At 44.1% G+C, this 18665-nt stretch overlaps 1 protein-coding gene across 16 annotated transcripts in view; it reads right to left on the minus strand.

The window, feature by feature from the left end:
- The window catches only part of RBFOX2 (RNA binding fox-1 homolog 2), a 255262-nt gene that overhangs the window by 111889 nt on the left and 124708 nt on the right, over positions 1 to 18665 (minus strand). The window contains exon 1 of one of the 16 annotated variants that reach the window (XM_037068254.1): positions 14771 to 15053. The exons of the other annotated variants lie outside the window; for them this stretch is intronic. Coding sequence (XP_036924149.1) covers positions 14771 to 14785 — 15 coding nt within the window. The 5' untranslated portion in view covers positions 14786 to 15053. Of the gene's footprint in view, positions 1 to 14770; positions 15054 to 18665 lie in introns of those variants that run through there. 16 annotated transcript variants of the gene reach the window in all.

Here is an 18665-nt window from a genome sequence, read left to right on the forward strand (position 1 = left end):
GCACCAACATAGAACTGGCAACTCGGGGCATCCGCAAGTGGAACTGGGATGGCTCCAGAACACGTCCCGGACTGCTGTGAGTCCTACTCAGCAAAACGCCACCTTGGTCTGTGCTATGAGGAAGAATAGGGTTGAATTTTAATGGATTTCCATGTCCTCAGATGGAAAAGGAAGAGAAATTCAGAGCCCGTTATTTAGATTTCAAAGAGATTCCATGCTTCATTCAGTCCTAAGAAAAACTGTTAATGCTCTTCTCAGCTCAGTGTTTTCTCAACTACTAACAAATTCAAAAATCCCCATTTAAAAAAAAACAAAACGCCACCTGAAGTGATCCTGTACTATTAACAAGGGTAAAGGAGGGCAGACAGCTGATAGACTCAGGAAAACTTGGAAGAGGGACTGCAGGAGAGCACGTGTCTGCTTCCTCCAATATGGCCGACGTCAGCACAGTGCACGTCTTCATTTAGCAGGGAAAGCTCCAACTGTAAGATTGCAAAACAATAACTCCTCACACAGGTAGGGAAAGAATTTGCTGGAATAGATTCAGAACTAGGAAGACATTGTCTGCCCCCCCAACCCTAAGCATGGACTCAGTAACAGAGGAAAGAGATACAAAAAGGATAGAAAAACATGTACTGCCTTCTCCACTTTTCTGTGTGACTTCTAAGGAACAATGTCTGATTTTTCTCAGGTCTTAACAAGAGGTTTTACAGCCACACCCCCAGACTCACCTTTGGACTGTCCTTTTCCTGGACGTGCCCTGAAACTCTTGAACTGATCTTTGCAAAGAACCCATGTCTTAACATCACCATCATCAACCACGCCAGAAGGCCGAGCACTTTGAGAATCAAGTCCCGGCTGCTTTTTTGTTTAACAGTTCTTTGCTCAATTTATGAATCAACTCTCACACCTCACTACAAGCAGCACGGAGAAACGAGGGGCACCTTCAACGTTTTGCTTGGAAAGTCACGGCTAGATCTCCCAGCGCACTAGGCGCGTCTTCCGCTTTCTGTGACTAAGAACAACAGCCCGGCTGAACTCTCTCCTTTCTTCCCAGGTCCTTTTCTTTAAGGCCTATGGCAACCTCCTCAAAGTTCCCACTTTTAGAAACAACATGTTCCAGGTACTCTTTCACTAAGACTCTCCCCAGAGTCCCTTGCCCAGTTCCAAAGTCACTCCCACATTTCAGATTTTTGCTACAGAAGGAACTCAATGCTGGCACCAAAATCTTCAGAAGGTTAGAGAGGGCAAGCACCTAAGATGAAAGCCACAACCTCTCAGTAACCAAATCTTGGAAGTGACATCCCATCACTTCTACCATATTCTGTTCACAATGAGTGCACTGAAAGACAAGAAATTGCACAAGAGCGTGCGTGTCAGGACTGGGGGGCACTGGGGACCATCTTGGAAGCTGGCCGGCACAGACTCGTTGAAAGCATCACAGCATACCGGTTATGAGTGACGGCTGAAGCAAGACTACTGGCTTGACTCTAGCTTCCACATTGTAAGATTACTTTGTAAGAATAAAATAATAGTCGTGAAAGGACCTGACCCAGTGCCTCATACATGGGAGGTACCTAGGAGTCTCTGTTCGTTCTCCTTTCTTGTTTCCCCTTAACATTTAGTGTCGGACCTTACACGTATCCCAGTTGTTTTTAAAAATCTTGAAAACTTCTCTGGCATAGGACAAAATCTGCAAACATCCAGTAATGCAGCAACACGGTACAGAGCAACATGCAGAAACACCACTTTGACATTCAATAAGTACAGGAAACTTATTTTTGATAAATTTAATAAAATTAAACAAGAAAACAAAAGGATAAAAATAATCATCTAAAATTAATGAATATAGCAGAGGGGCACATACACACAATAGTAACTGCTATCTCCTAAACATGTTTCCCACGCACACAGCCATTTGTTTTCAAATTGGAATGTTCAGTGAGACTTTCAAACTAATCTTGGCAAAAAATACTATACTGTTATTGTTTTATCTAATTGGCAACTATAAGCACAATAAACAGAATACGCGAACCATTAAGAGTACTTTTGCTCAGGTGTCAGTTCACCTGAAGAGCAACACTCGGCGGTGTGGCTGCGGCGCCGCCGCCCTGTCCTACAGACGAGCTGCAGAGCACCGAGATCTCGCAACTCGTCATTGCAGAGCAGGTTCACGGCTGGGCCTCGAACAGAACTGCCACCGCGTATACCACAATGCACAATGAAGCTCCTGGAGGGTTATTTCTGATCCTCAAAAACACGGCAATCTGGCTAAAATAGCCAATAATTAAAGGGTTCTCCTCACACTCAGGAAAAATAACTTGACAGCTATTTAAAAAAATAAAAAGTAGACTTTGATTTTTTACCTCTGATTTAATGGTCTAGATTCAAATAAGAAAGTAACACAACGTATGAGTCACTACACAAATAAGATAGCACAGAACCTACAGATTTAAGTGGAAGCAAACTACTGGGATATTTTAGTTGGCCACTTTGCTACGTACAGTTCATTATATTAAGAATATTTAATTAACCTTTCAACCAGAATTTGTGCAGTGCTTATTCTATGCCAGTCTTTTATTAAAAGTACTGTATGTTATCTCATTTCATAATAGTGAAGGATACAAAAAAAGCATTTATGAAGATGAGCAGCAAGCTCACGTTCAGAGGGAAAGGTTAACTACAGACAAGAAGGCAGTGCTTAAAACCAATCACAAGTTTTAAAGGCAGCTCGTATTTCCGGAGCAAAGAAGAGAAAAGGGCAGCTACTGCAGGGAGCCGGTGCCTCCTAACATCTCCCTGACTCATTGCAGGAAGGAACGGAAGGGCTGGGTGACGGGCAGAGGCTCCCTCAGGACAGCTGGACCAGACACCTCTTCGGTTTGGCACTTAAGGAGGAAGTAAGTATATGATTGCTTTTTTGAGGGACAGTAGTTTCTAAGTGATTCATTCTGATTACTGGCAGATATTTATCAAACATCTGTTTTGGACTATACGAGAGGACACCAAGTAGCCCACCCCTGTGTCCTCTCCCTTCACTGATGTGTGTGCTTTGACCAGGCTGATTCTCAACCTCTCCCAAATGTACAATTTACAGTCTACAAAAGTTAGCATTTGCTTAATTGGGTACAAATTTATTCCCTAATTTATAAATTTTAAAACAATGAAATTCCATATTCTGGTTCAAAACATGACAAATTATACTTGGTTATGGTTAAATGCCATATTAAAACACATGGTATTAAAACAGACATACCAAAATAAGGCAGCTTTCTGGTACAACTGGAACCTTATCATCTTTTTGCATTCATGCAGGCTTTCAACTCCACTTAAAAACTGTGTTCACTTCCCAACCCTGATCCCAAGGCCTTTAACCACATACCTGAACAACCACAACGGTACCTGCTATCACTGTGTCCAGTCTATCCCCAAGACATCCTATCCATGGAACCCAATCACAAAGCACTACTTCAAGAAAGTTAAATATTGGTATGCTAAGAATTTAATTCCTACTTTCTACAAAATAATGATCTAGCATTCAACGTCTTCTAGTTCACCCATCCGACCACTGTTTCCACTCCTCTCTCCTCCAGTGAGACCGGCCTCTTCACTGTCCCCGAAGTTTCCTGTTTCCCTTCTTTTCACCCCACAAATGTCCAATCAGCGCCCACTATGCGCCGAGCACCTTTCTAGGCACAGAAGATACACGTGCACCTTCACAGAGCTTACATTCCAGTTGAAGGAGAACATTAAACAAACATACACCAAGTCCAATGATGGCAGCTGCTATGGAAAAATAAAGATGGTTGTTGTTGTCCAATGTGGTTGTTCAGGTATGTGGTTAAAGGCCTTGGGATCAGGGGAAGGGGGTGGAAAATGCTGCACGAAGGGGTAGGGAATTACCACCTACAGAGGGTGCTCGTGATAACATGACACCCGAGTAGAGGTATATGGAGAAAGAGCAGGACAGTACACGCATGTGCTAAGGCCCTGAGGCAAGGGTGTGTCTGATAGGTTCACAGAACCGCCAAGAGTGTAGCAGAACAAGAGTTCAAAGACTCAGGGAAGCAAGTCATAGAGGACCTTACAGACCAGGAGAGGGCATTTGATTTTTACTGTGAGTAGTGTAGGAAGTCCCTGGAGAGTTTTGGACTAAGGAACAATATAACATGACCTTTAAAAGGAGCACTCCAGCTGCTGTGTTGAGGACAGACTTTGGGGAGGGGGTTACGGAAGAAGAACAGAAGCAGGGAAGCTAGTTAGAAAATTATTATAATAATATAGGCAAGAGATAATGGTGGCTTGGGCCAAGATGAAAGCAATGGGACTCTTGAGTAGTCAAGTTTCATGTTTATTCTTGACACCACACCTTTGGTTATGCCTGCTCTCTATCTGGCTTGTCTCTCTCTAATCCTGCCAGAATCTAGTTTAAATTATACCTCTTCCAAGAGACCTTCCCCAACCAATCCCATCTTCAGTGAGTGCTCCTTTTTCTGAATTCCTGTTAAGAACTGCCCTTTACTATTTACTGATTGGCATGTAATCTTTGCTACAAGGCATTGTTTTTCATCTACTTTACTTCTGTGTCTGTCCTTTTACCCCATTATTCTTGAGGAAAAAGGAAAAAAATGTTACAACTCTTGGTATCCATATTGTGCTGCATAAAATATTCAATAATGTTTGATGATAATCAAACTGAATCACTTAGAAATTGCTATATCTCAAAAGCAATGGTCATATACCAATTCCTTCTTAAACTGCCAAAGTCAGAAAGATGCCTGACACAGCTGTCCTGAGGAAACCTTTGACCATCACCCACGCCACACGTCACCTTGAGCTATAGGTCACTGTAGCCACTGACCTAGCCACACTAGTCTCTCTGGACCAGTGGTTTCTGAAGTGTGGTCTCTGGACCAGTAGCATCGGCATCACCTGGGCAGTGATTAGAGATGTAAATACCCAGGTCCACCCAGTTCTAATGGATCTAAAACTCTGGAGGTGGGGCTTGTAATCTGTGCATTCTGAGACACTGTGAAGTCTGAAAACTATTGCTCTGGCTTAAAGGTTTAACTAATTACCGTTTTTCCAAGGGGCTCTCGAAACAATTTCATCCTGGCTTCTATCCTCATTCACCTCAATCACTATCAGGAGTCTATCCCCACTTCCAGATGGCTCACCCCATACAGCTCTGTACATCCTCTCCTCGGATCCCCTCCCCTGTTTTTCCTTGCCCTCCTGGGCCCCAGAAGCCATAGTGATGGATCCCCCCAGCAAGCTCTTCCATACACTCCCTCTCTCCTCTGTGATGGGCCCCTCACCTTTTCACTCTCAAGTGAACCGGGCTGGCCCTGAGAACACTGCATCTTCTGTAGTGAAAGCTGTACTCCCGCCCACCACATACCTCAGCAGGGGCAAGCATCCTCCTTGTTTCCCCTTAACATTTAGTGTCGGGCCTTACACGTATCCGCCCTGATTTCCAACCCCACATCCAAACCACTTCTCTTTACGCCACCTAAACTTGAGGTCCTTTGAAACAGTTTTTACCTGCTGACCTGCTCGGTCTGAGGACAGGGCTCCCCGCCCCCATCGACCTCACCGGCCTTATCATTCTTGATTGATTACTTCAACACCCACACAGATGATTTATCTCATACCTTGGCCTCCTAATTGTTGTCATTTCATTGTCTTTAGCACCAACTATATTTTTTAGCACGTCACCTGAACCGCCCACCTAGCATCGTATCCCAGCGTGTCACCACCGAGAGCCACGCCGTCTCCAAAAATCTGAAGCATTGCAAGCATTCTGCTCTCCCATCATCAAGGTGGCTTGCTCCAGTAGTTTCCTCATGCCAGCATTTCTCCAACAATCTACAAGCTGATCCTACCACTTTTTCAGTCCTCCTCATGTTCTGACTTCCCCCACTCAGCCAGCTTAGATTCTAGGGTAAAATACTCTTGGGGGTGTGTGACCCGCGGCCCATGGGCTGCATGCAGCCAAGGCTGGCTGGGAATGCTGCCCCACACAAAATCCTAAACTTACTTAAAACATTATGAGATTTTTTCATGATTACATGTCACAGTGCATTTAATGTGTGGCCCATACAACTCTTCTTCCAGTGTAGCGCAGAGATGCCAAAAGGCTGGACACCACTGCTCACAGTCCTTTTCACACATCTTGCTTCCCTTGTCCCTTTTTCTCTTAGTCTAACTTAATTGGTAAAATCTCAATTCCTGATTAAATCCAACTGTCTACTTACTCCTGTCTTGCATCTAAACAGAAGACTGCTCGATCAAAATCACTTAACTGACTTGCCTCGCCACTCACGTCAAGCTTATAAGCACAGATCTTAAGCCTACCCCATCCCTGCAGTAAGTTCACTCTGTCTCCGGAGATGACCGCTATTTCACACCTGTCCTCTCTCCTCAGGGGGCACACGTCCTTCTCCACTCCCTACCTGTCCAACGTCAGCTTTGTTCACCTTACACGGCATAAAGAAAGCAGACACGATCAGAAGACTCACTGTTCTGCCTAAAGCCAATGCCGCCAGCCCATCTGGCTCTACCCCCACTAAGCCCTCCTTCTATTACAAAGAAAAAAGTGCTTCCAGCCGTATCTAAGGCCAATTCCTCTTCTGCGTGCTGGATATATCATAGTTTGCTCCTCCAATTAGCCTCCTTCTTTTCAGAATCCTCGATTTCTTCCCCTCCACTGGATCTTTCCTGCTGAAATAAAACTCCCCTGAACATCACCTATGTTTTAAAAATCCCCCCTTGAACCCACAAACCCATCATCCAGTTACTACCCCAATCCTTCGCTCCACTGCACAACTAAACAATATTCACTGTCTCATCCTCACCTACCAATTAACAACTCAAGCCATTCCAATTGGCTATTTATCCTAATCATTCCAAGTGAAACAGCTTTTAACACGTCCACCAGTGACCAACATCCTACCAAGGCCAAGGGCCCATTACTTGGTCTTCAGTTACACAAACCCAGCACGTTCATCTCCAGTCTGTGACATCACACACTTGTCCTGTTCCCCTCCTACCCGACCCGATTCCAAGTATTCTTCAGACCTCGACTGAAATAGCTCAGCCCTGTTCTCGTCACATTTCCTCCCAAGGCTTTAAACATGTGCTGACGCATCTCGGCCTTACACCCAGCTCACATCTCTCTTCTGAACTTGACTTGTATCAAATGGTCACTGAGCTTCTCCACCTGGATGTCTAACAGACGTGTGGAACTTTAGCAAGTCCACACCGCAAACAGTCTTTCTCTGCATCTGTTCTGTTGTAAGGAGACGGCGCCCACTCGAATTCCTCAAGCCAAAGGCTGAATAACCCAGGCCCTCTTCCTCCTCACTGCACATGCATGCCCTCCTCAGTCCTACCAAGCTGCCCTCCATAGTCTAGCCATTGCCTCTTGTTCAGATACAGTAATAGCTTCCTGACCTCCCTTACCACCTTTCCTAAAGAATATCACTCTCCTGCTTAAATCTCTCCAAACCCTCCCATTTGAACCAGAACAAAGCTCAAATTGCTGCCACGGGGAATGACCTGGCTCTCATTACATCTCCAGTCTTCTCCTCTTATGTTCTCCCTACTCTCTGCACTCCAACCACACCACCCTCTTTTTGAGTAGCCCCAGTGCGTCCTCATCTGAAGACTGTATTTGTTACTCCTCCACTCTGAAATGCTTTCCTTCCCTATTTTGACAAGATGGTGTTTCTTATCATTCGGGCCTTTTTCACCCTAGCCAAAGCACTCAGGCTCATAGTACCTTATCTTCTCTACAGCACTAATCAGTTCCTGAAAGTACCTGTTCGCTTAGGTGCTTGCAGTTAAAAAATACAAACTATGGGAGAGAACTCTGTCTTACTCGTGGTCTTTCCCAACCCCTTAGGAAGTGATCAACACACAGTAGTCAGCAATAAGTGTGCTGTTTGAATTTCATATAATATCATAATTTGTTTAGCCCCTTACTGTTTTTTGAGCTTTGAAAATATGCATCAACCCAGTTTCACCCAAACTATAAATATAAACTATGCAATAATAGAAGCCTCTTGTTATCTTTCTAATATATAAATCTGATTATATCTGATCCTGCTTAAAAATCTATCAATGCCTCCTTACTAGAATAAACAAACACCTTAAACTGTTCAAATAATCTGGCCTCTGAATTTTTAATTTTTACCCACCATTATTTCACTCATCCCGCACATGCAAGCCACATGGAATTATATATGGTTCCCAAACACATATACCATACTTTTTGGACTATAAGATGCACTTTTTTAACCACATTTTTTGCTTCAAAAAAATTTCCCCTATTTTCCTTCTCTAAAACCTAGATGTATCTTGTGGTCTGAAAAACAGACGCACCTAGGTTTTAGAGGAGGGAAATAGGAAAAAAAATGTTGAAGCAAAAAATGAGGTTTAAAAAAAAAGTGCATCTTATAGTCCAAAAATATGGGTACTTTTTTGCCAACCAATGACCCTTTCCACACCTTGTCCACAACTTTTGACTCCTAAACACTGTTACCTCGTCTGTCCTCTCTCTGTTTTGCTTCCTGTTAAACATGGGAGAGTTCTCTCTACTCCTAGAGCCGATCCTACTTTCTCACAGTGTAAGAGCAATTATCCCTTCTCTTATATAGACCACTTCTTCTCAAAGGGATTTATTCTATTAGCTTTTAAACATGATCAAATCTCTTTTATTTAAAATAAAGCAAATAAATTTTTTTCCTGAAAGAAAAAAAAAAACCAACCCCTCCTCATACTCTTCCAGCCACTCCCCACATTCCCCCGGAGTCAGACTTTCCCAACAACTGTTCATACCCACTGATTCAACCTCTCCACTTCCTTGCTGCCCTCTGGGGCTGTGATCTCGTCAGCCCACAGAAACCACCCTCGCCAAGGTCATCAGTCACCTCTGTGTTGCTAAAACCCGTATTTCACATCTCTCTCCCTGCCACTTTTATCTTAATTTTCTAGTGTCCTAGTTTTCCTCCTGAAGAACAAGTTCTCTGGGACCCTGCTCCCTGCTGACTTTGAGGGCTCAACTCCTCCACCAGGCACTAACCTCTCTTCTGGCTCTACATTTTCTCCCTACAGGCTATTCTCCTCTTAAGCCATGACCATGCCTGCCTACAGCTTCAATTACTATTGCCTGAACATTTCTTGCAAACTTATAGCTGAAGCCTCTATCTTTCCTTTATGCTTCCAGACCTAGGTAGCCAACTATCTAATAGTATTTCCCCTTAATATCTCAAAGTTACCCCCCAAAAACCTAAATCCAAAATCAAACTCATGACCCCCTTCATCTTTATTCCTACAAATAAATGCATGAACAAATGAACAAATAAACGAACACAACCCCCGTCCTCCTCCAGATCATGGCAATACCTCGTCAGTTGTGCCCTCTAAATGTCTCTCCTCTTCCAAATCACGACCGTGTCCTGTCGCTTTCCATGAATAGCTGTCATACAGTTCTAGTCCTCTCTAGTGCATGTTGTCATTATCATTCTGTCACTTAGACTGCTACCCAACAGTCACCTAACTACTCTCTGCATTCTCACCCCCTCTAATCTGTGTAGAGAGCATTTTAAAAAACAAATCTAATTATCAACTCCACTTCAGCCGACTCCAATCTTACTTAAAATCTTTTAATGGCTTTTTACTGCCAAGTACCTAGTCACAGTATCTGGCCTCCGATGTTATCTGAACTAAACTGTTCCTACATTTTGGGATAACTCAATTTGCTATTAAGCCTAGTTCTCTAACTGTGCAGAACAATTAGAAGGGCAATATAGCAATAAAGAGTGAGCATCAAAAGATCAGCCTGACCGTGACCTCAATAGTAGCTGCTGTTATTATCACTCCCTTACATTTTGTTTAGTAGGAAATCCCAAAACCCTTTAACATACTCTCAGAAATCTGTTAGGTATTAACAGTCCCATCATAAAGAGTAGAAAAACAATGCTAGAAAGGTCACACCTGACAAATGCCACCACCAAGACCAAAAACTACCATTATTTTGCTATGTATAATGCGCACCCACATTTTTGGCCCAAACTTTCAGGAAAAAAATCTTTTTTTTAAAGATTTTATTTATTTACTTTTAGAGAGTGGAGAAAGGGGAGAAAGAGAGGAAGAGAAACATCAATGTGTGGTTGCCTCTTGCACACCCCCTACTGGGGACCTGGCCCACAACCCAGGCATGTGCCCTGACTGGGAATCAAACCGGTGACCCTTTGGTTCACAGGCCCTTGCTCAATCCACTGAGCTACACCAGCCAGGGCAGAAAAAAAAATCTTTTGTTTTAATTTTTGAAATTCAATTATTTATTTGTATTTAGATACTTGTTTTTTGTATCATAAATAAATTTTAGCATTTACTTTTGAACGTATTATGGTACAAGAAATTTTATATAATAATTAAAAAACACAAGAACAGATACACTTTTAACACATAAGCATAAATAAAAGAATTAAAAATACTTAATATAGAAATGGAATTAGGATTACCCATGTATAATGCACATCCTTAATTTCCCTTGAAAATTTGAACAAAAAAATATGCATTATACACAGCAAAATACGGTATGTCTTTTGACTCACATTCCACGATTTACATGTTTTGTGATAAAGCCACCAGTTACTTTATTTCTAAAATGGCTGACATATATTTTTTTAAATTTACTTAAGTAATGTTCTCCTAAGAACTATCATATCCTTTTTATAACCTGGAAAATCAAGGTATATACAGTTTAGTAATCTGTCTGAAGTAATTACTGGGTATAGAAACGGAATTCAGGTTACCTTAATTTTTACTTCTCTACTCTACCTGTATCATACTAAATGATAGCAATGATAAATCTGACACAGAAGGAGGGAAGGAGGGAGGGAGGGAAAGAGGGAGGGGAGGGGAGGGGAGGGGGGAAATGTGGTGTAACAAACTCTGAGGCCAGACAGACCAGGGTTTAACCCTACCTCTGTCGATTCTAGACCATGTGAATGTAGCAAATTACTGAAGTTTCTCCTTTCTCACCTGTAAAATTGAAGATAATAGCTATGCCCCAGGTGTGTTGAAGACTAAGTAAGGTACAGGTCTGATATGTATGTTTCACTCAATAAATGGCTTAAAGTAAATAAAAACAAAACACTCGCTCCTCCCCAAAGAGGAGGACATTGTGGAAAGAAGTAAGAGCCACAGAGATTTGGTTTGGTTTGGTTTTTTAGATGATATGCGTTCCCAGCTCTGTCATTTACCCGCTAACCGTCACGCTCTCTGGGTCTCCTCATGTTTACAACACAGACAATGGCAGCCCTCGGCACTGCTGCGAGGAGGAAATAAGATAACATATTAAAGCACCTTCTTAATTGAACAGCACCATACAAAAACCATTATTATCTGTGTACATACACTCTCTATCCCTGTGTTATAAACTCTCGAGGACATGAGATATCTTAAATCATTTTCGTGTGTAGAACAGCTGGTAGCACAGTCTTCTACCCATTACAGGCATTCTTCAAAGGTTGGCTGAGTGGACTTACTAAGAAGACAGGATTAAACAATGATTTTAAAAAAACCAAACAATTCAAAATGAAACCCTGAAGTTCACCCACACAGAAGTAAAGAAAGCCTGGTACCAGGCTAGCTAAGATCAACCTAGACAAGGAGAACACATCATGCCTTCTGGGAATTTCAGTAAGCAGTCTGTAATTTCGTTTGCTGGGCATCAATTATATAATCATCAAATAAGTAAGTTCCCTCAGTACAGGAGGCGTGTGTGCGTTTCCCTCCCCCCTCCCACCGCTCCCTGTCGTGGACGATGAAGAGGACAGAGTAAACGCCTTAGTGAACGCTGCACAGTGCTGCACCCCTGCAAAAGACAGTGCAGAACAACAGGGAGGTTCTCCATCAGGAAGCACCGTAATGAGGCTTCTCTAGTGACCAGGACTTCAAATGCTGATTAAAGGGAGACATGTTTCACACAAAACTAGTCTGTCTTTATCGAAGTCCTCCTTACAGGAACTCAAAGACATCCTCACACTGGAGGAAACGCTCTGGGGCAGTGAGCAGTCTGTGCAAACGCCCGAAGCAAAGGGCTGGCCTGCACTAGTTACTAACTGAGCATTACGTGCCACCCACTACGTTAAGCATGTTTCACAGAATTACCTTAGATCCTCACAATAATTCTGCATGATAGGCATTATTTTCCCTATGTGATAAATGAAGAAATTGAGGTTCAGAGGGGCTAAATAATTTGTTCAAAGCCACACAACTGGAAATGGCAAGGTGGGGTTTAAATCTGGGAAAGTGTGTTAGAGCCATAGTCAGCGCTATACCATGCTATCCGCTGACGCCACCGAATTCATGAAAAGGAGGGTGACACACGCAACAGGAGACTGGGGAGACCTGGCACAGGGACACACATAGATCCCATGATGGCCTCTAGCTCAGCGTCCTAGACCCGCATGAGCAAATGAGCTGCATGCACCTGACTATGCAAACTAAAATACCTGGATGAGCTATAACTTTTACTCTTCAGCTTTACAGGTTCTAAAAATGTCCACACCACTCATAGGTATTGACACCAGAGTGTAGTTCAGTGCTTTTTCTAGAATACTTGGAAAAAGAACTTTTAACTCACTGCTGGTACCAAAACAAGTAGGCAGTGGGGGTCATAATACATGTCCCACAACTTGCTCACGCTTTCCAGGACCCAAACATTTTTGCACAACTGAGTGTTTTTCTGGCATGCGTACTACCACACAAAATTCACTTCACAGAATTTCGGAGTTGGAAGAGGTTCTATTAGCTCATGGATGTAAGAACTAAGGCTCAGAACAGTTCAATGATTGCTCTCTGTCATGTGGCTGGGTACTGGTCTAGACAAACTCCGGTCTCCTACTCCTGGTCCACGAGTTTCTGCACAGCACCTCCTCAGTGCCTCCCACTTAATGCCGACCAGCTAGAGTCAAGCACTATATCTGGGTGTGACGCAGCTCTGGCTCCTTCCGGACATTTTCATGGAATTCAACAAATGTCTGGGGCCCTGGGCTAGACAATGCAGATCATAAAGAGCTAACACACTTTTGACCCCCCAGACAGCGCTACCCAAATGTTCAGTTATGTTGGTACACACCGAAAATGGTAATATTTATACGGCACAATGTGGCAAACAAACTAGAGGATACACAACCCAAGTGACCAGGGGAACCCTAGGCCCCAGTGGGCTGCTCTGAGGGCAGAGGGGGACAGTCATTTCGGCACACATGTATCTCAACCAAACATGTGGCCCTCTGGCTGGGAGACTCTGCTCTAGGGTGAGTAAGTGAAGGGGACTGAAACAAATTTACCAGTAACTGTAATATAAGCACAAGGGAAATAGCTGAGGAGGACTGCCACTGTCTACTGTCATTAAACATAAGTGAGTGAAAATGAAATTAATTCAACTTGCTCTCTTTCGTAACTCATCTTCCAAACAAACCCAAAGACAGCAGACCCCAACCTCTGGCAAACAGAGAGCTGGACAGTCCCCCCGAGGGTGCAAGGACCCTAGACCCAGACGCCTCGTTGACAGGGGGATGAAAGTACTTAGAGCACACACGTGTGCCAGAGAAGTCCTTTGACCTCCTACAAACACTACAAAAATAATTCAATAGAGGGGAGGAAATTACATTTCAAGGTAATATCCAAATATGAAGAGAGAAACAGGAAAAGCCCCTCCCAACATACACACCCCCCCAAAACCCTCTGTGAACAGGTTAAAATTCAGCCTTCTTGTATTTATACATTTAGCCTGCCTGAGCCAAGTAGGTTTCTGCAATTCCAGACATCTAGGCTGAGGGGCAAAGGGCACGGTGAAACTTTCAAAAGCTGGCTAGTAGCCAAGGGCATCACATCCAGGAGGCTCCCCTAGCAACACACAACAGCTGTCTGCTCAACAGAGGGTACCGCCATCTTTGCAGGAAACTATAGATGTTCTTGTATTGAAAACTAAAAGCAGGGTTTATTTTTCCCCTGCCTATCGTTCTCCTAAAAATTATCATATTTCATAATTGAAAAACATCTCCGATCCCAGTTGTTTCCCTCCATTCCAAAGTACAATGCCATAGTTAACAATAATTAAAATAATGTAAAATATAAAGTTCTTGGCAAATATAAAATGTTTTAAAATGTCTGGTTATTAATTACTATTCTAGCTGCTACAGATTTGGTTTCTAACTATGAGCAAGTTACTCTTTGTGTCTTAATTACTTCCCTCATAAAAATTTGATAACACATAGTGACCTACTTCACAAGACTATTGTGGACAATAAAAATGATTAGATAAAAACTTATTAAAGTTTACTCCTCATTAAGAATCACACTTCAGTATATAAAGAGCCGGTCAGCTTATCAAAGTCAGTGCCCCCAAAACACAGGTGGATCCTGACCAACCAGGAAGACCGCAGCTGCTCAGGGGACCGGCTTGTCTCACCTGCCCCGTCGGCCCTCTCCAAACCGCCCAGCCAGCCCAGAGGACAGCACCACGCCAGGAGCTTGCCCTTGTGCCTAAGTCTAACCAGATAAACAACATTTAAAAAAACAAACCATGTCACAATCACTGCCAGGCTTTCAACCCTAGCGTCTGTGAGCAGAGGGGACGTGGCAGCCTGTGCTCTGCGGTGAGGGCCGTTTGTGCGAGAGCAGAACCTCGCAGCTTTCCACTCCTTATATGAGCAAGTGCAAACCCTTGCCCACAGCACTGTGTACTCACCCAGAGGTACATCATGTCAGACCCGGCTGCTCAGACTCAGCGCTCAGTTGATCCTGGACTGCAAAAAGGCACTTTCGGCAGGAAAGAAGGTGCCAGAATGGGGGACTGGGTTCGGGGTGGGGAGAAACCCCCCCCAAAAAATCACTGGAGTTTAAAAAACGTCTGATCTCCTCCCCCCTCCTCCCTACTCTGCAGCTGACTGTTCTGTTGTTCTCTCTCCCTCTCACCCTCTCTCTCTCTCCCTCTCTCTCTCTGGGAGTTCCCAGCCCCGTGTGTCTGAACTGGAGTGTACAGCACACTCTCTTTGTACTTCCCTTCAGGGAATATCTCCTCTCTCTCTCTCTCTTTTTACTTCTAGAAACACAATCATCACTCACAGAGATTATTGCAAAAGGCAGGGATGGGTGGGGTTAGTAATAAACCACCAGCACCAGTTTCTAGAGCTAGAGATAAACTAGTTTAAGATGGGTTCTTTAAACATAAATGAAGCAATCAAAAAACTCTGACCTCCAAGATCAAGGGGAGTGAGCCAAGCTTCCTCTCTGCCCCAATTCTGGAGCCCCTTGCAAAAGCCAGACACGAACACAGTAGCTGCTCGAGGCCTGCAACCCCTCCCCAAAATGCCAGCCTTGCACCACTGTTCTGTATAAAGTTTCACCACTGATAATTCTGAATCTTAGAAGATTTTAAAACACGTAAATATAAATACACACACACAGAGAAATGGGTTTTTGCCTTTTTATCACTACTCCCTCACTCCGACCCGGAGTCTCCCTTCTGCAGGGAGAAAGAACAAGGCTTGGAGTCAAGTGGCCTTTGAGCCCCTCCATGCTGCCAGTTCTTCACCAGGAATGGTGACAGAGCAAGACCCAAAGTCTGGGTTTGCAACCCGGGTCTCCATCACCGTCCTCATGGTCTGGGGGAAGTTATTTGACCTGGCCGAGCCTCTGTTTCCTCAGCCAATGCCTGGGCACAACACTCCTTCTGAAGCTGCTGCAATCAGATCAGATGATGTAACTACGTACCCTAACCCTCTCTGCCACACTCCCAGTGGCCACATTTTCTAACGCAGCTCAGTTCAAAGATTTATCAGGTGCCTTCTACATGCCAGGCATGCATTTATCCATTATGCTCCATGCTGAACCTCAAATCATCTGTTCTAGTGGTTTTTAGTCAGAAAGTGGCTGACTTCTCCACGTGCCGATGCCCATGTGTGTTCCTTACTTGCCCACCCATTTCTCCCTGTTCCAATCCCAAAACCCAGCCCAGCCGTAACTGATCTATCCCTCTTCTGGGCCCCCAGGGTCTGTAACGAGAGAGCCAGCACCTCTGCCCATTTCTGCTAAGGGTGTTCCTGTGCCTACCAATCTTGTCTCCTCTTTATCCACGTCCTTCTGGGTAGAGGTCATGGATTTTTGGCCATGGAGTCTTTTACACAGCACCAAGCACATAGTAGGTATACAGTAAGTTCTCAAAGGGGTCTGTGTTTTGAGAAATATTTCATTCCTTTAACTCATTAAACTGAAACAAAAACAAGAGCCTCACCACTTTCCAGCTGCCCCAGGGTTCCTTCTTCCTCAGACATGTAGGGACAGCTCTCTCCTGCACGTAAAATCTCCAAGTAAGGACTGAAGCTCAAGCAAGGCTGGCCCTGGGCAGGTGGCGCTCAGGTCTGTTACCTGCTGTGTGAAGTTCTTCTCTTAAGGTAGAAGTCACGGCACTTTCCCTTTCCTTCTGCACAAAGATGTGCCTTTTCTCTCCTTCCACCTTCAACTTGCGGCTCATTTAAACTTGGCGGGGTGGGGCAAATATCCTCAGCCTCACCCAAACCTTTTCTTTTTTCTTCTGCACAACCTCTCGGCTTCCTCTGAAGGCAGGATTACCTCGTTTCCAGTACAAAAGAACTTATGAGTCAGCCTTTTAAATGAAGAAACAAATCTTGAATTTCTATAAACTGTTAGAGTCTTTGATACGTGCATAATCCATTTCTATACGCAACTTTGCTGCCTAGTCTCCTGGCCCATGCCCTAAATCTTACCTCACCAGACCTCCTGACACTGGACTCTAAATAACTGTATTAAAACCACACTAAGAGATTATGGTCCTTTCACGCTCCCAAAGAGAGACACAAAATTGTTAATCTTCATTCTTAAGCACATATCAAAAACAAACATGATAGAATTTCACATATTGTCACTGTGTGGCCTGACCTTTTAATCAAGTTCAGGCTAAGACACAGACGCCCCCACTTTCCTGCAGCAGAGTAGGGGGAAGACAGAGAGAAGGGAAGCCTCAAAATGAACTAAGAAAAACTAAGTTATGTCGCAAAAACTCTGACGACTGCCCCCAAAACGCCCACGGGTGCCACCACCACAGACTTCTCTGGAGTTGCAGGAAGAGTTCATACTCCCTACTCTAAATGTATCTCCTCCTTTTCTGGACATACTTTTATGAACTGAGTAGATAGGCAGGTCAAAAATCAAGTGCTTCTGAGTGTTTTCTTCATACACACACAAAAAAAAACTCCAAAAACCCACAGGCAAGTTAAATGAACCTTTTTACTCAGGCTCCTGCATGTCCACATTTCCCTACCTTAAAAAAAGAAAAGGAAAGATGAAAGGAAACCAAGAGGTAAGATGGGGAAAAAACTGTCTCAAATCATCAAAGTCAAATAAGGAAACCAATGCTTTAGAGCTACTCGGGAGTCAGATTAAGAGACACAAAAATCGAATAATTCCACACTAGGAAGACCCCCGAAAAGGATCATAGTGTCATACACACCGGATTCAGATGCACACAAACTTAATTCTATCAGAACACTTTATCAGACCGCCTGACTGTACTTGGAAGCTTATCGGCCTTTACCTTAGTTCAAAGGGGGAAACTGCGGATTTGAGCATCGGAGAAGGGGCTCTTCTAGGGAAGGCCCACAGAAGCAGTCTGGATGCTCAGTCCTGAGAAAGGAGACTCGGACCACCTGGGGCAGCAAGGGAGCGCCCCCGTAAGGCTAACCTACACTGCGTCCTGAACCCCTGCTTCTGCGAGAGCTGGGTTCGTGATGTGAGGGCGGGCTGGGCAGAAAGGATCTGAAGCCGTGTTTTAGACTCCGTGCCTCGAAGTCTAATAACTCAAGAGACTTAAGTTTTATACCAGTTTCCTTGTGGGTGTAAAAGGCTGGCAGGGGAAGTATGGACATCTGGGGAACCAACACAAATTCTCAAAAATATACCTGGGAAGTCAGGCACTGAATATTTTTCAAAAGAAATCTGAGGCAACCCTCTGGACATAATTTATACTCCTTTCCCTCCTTTCGGGACTGGTGGAGACAATGCAGACTTACCACAAACACCGAGCTAGAGAACTGGGCCAGATGAGGTCCAGAGGAATCTAACTTGTGGAAAAAGTTGAAAGGGCAGGGCTCTTTTAATGTTGTTTCCTCTCAGGTTAAAGCAGAGAATCCCACAGGGCAGCATCAGCAGAGGAGCATCGGCCAGGGGCTTCTTAGATATGAGGACTCCCAGGCCCCATCCAAGACGACAGAATCAAAATGAACTCAGCACTGAAAGCTGCAGGTGGTTCACCTGTACATTAAAGTCTGAGGAGCCGGTGGAGACAGAGCAGTCCGCTCACGCAGCAGCAGGAACTTGGGGAAGACGGGGGTAGATGTGGTCGCCACTCTCCAGTTAGGGGATCCGGAAGTTAACTAAGCACCCTGCTTGCTGATTTCAACGTAACAACACCAGTTACCATTTACTCAGAACACAGGTGCCAGAACTCCGTGTGCGTTATCCCACTGCCTGTTCCTGTTATCTCTGTGCGTTCTATTTTATCTTTTTCACACGTAAAAGGAAACAAGGGCTTAAAACGGTAAAATAACTTGCCCAGGGTCTCATGG

This window comes from Sturnira hondurensis, unplaced genomic scaffold, assembly GCF_014824575.4.
Source record: "Sturnira hondurensis isolate 20B ecotype Veracruz unplaced genomic scaffold, ASM1482457v3 Scaffold0017436, whole genome shotgun sequence".
Classification (NCBI taxonomy): Eukaryota; Metazoa; Chordata; class Mammalia; order Chiroptera; family Phyllostomidae; genus Sturnira; species Sturnira hondurensis.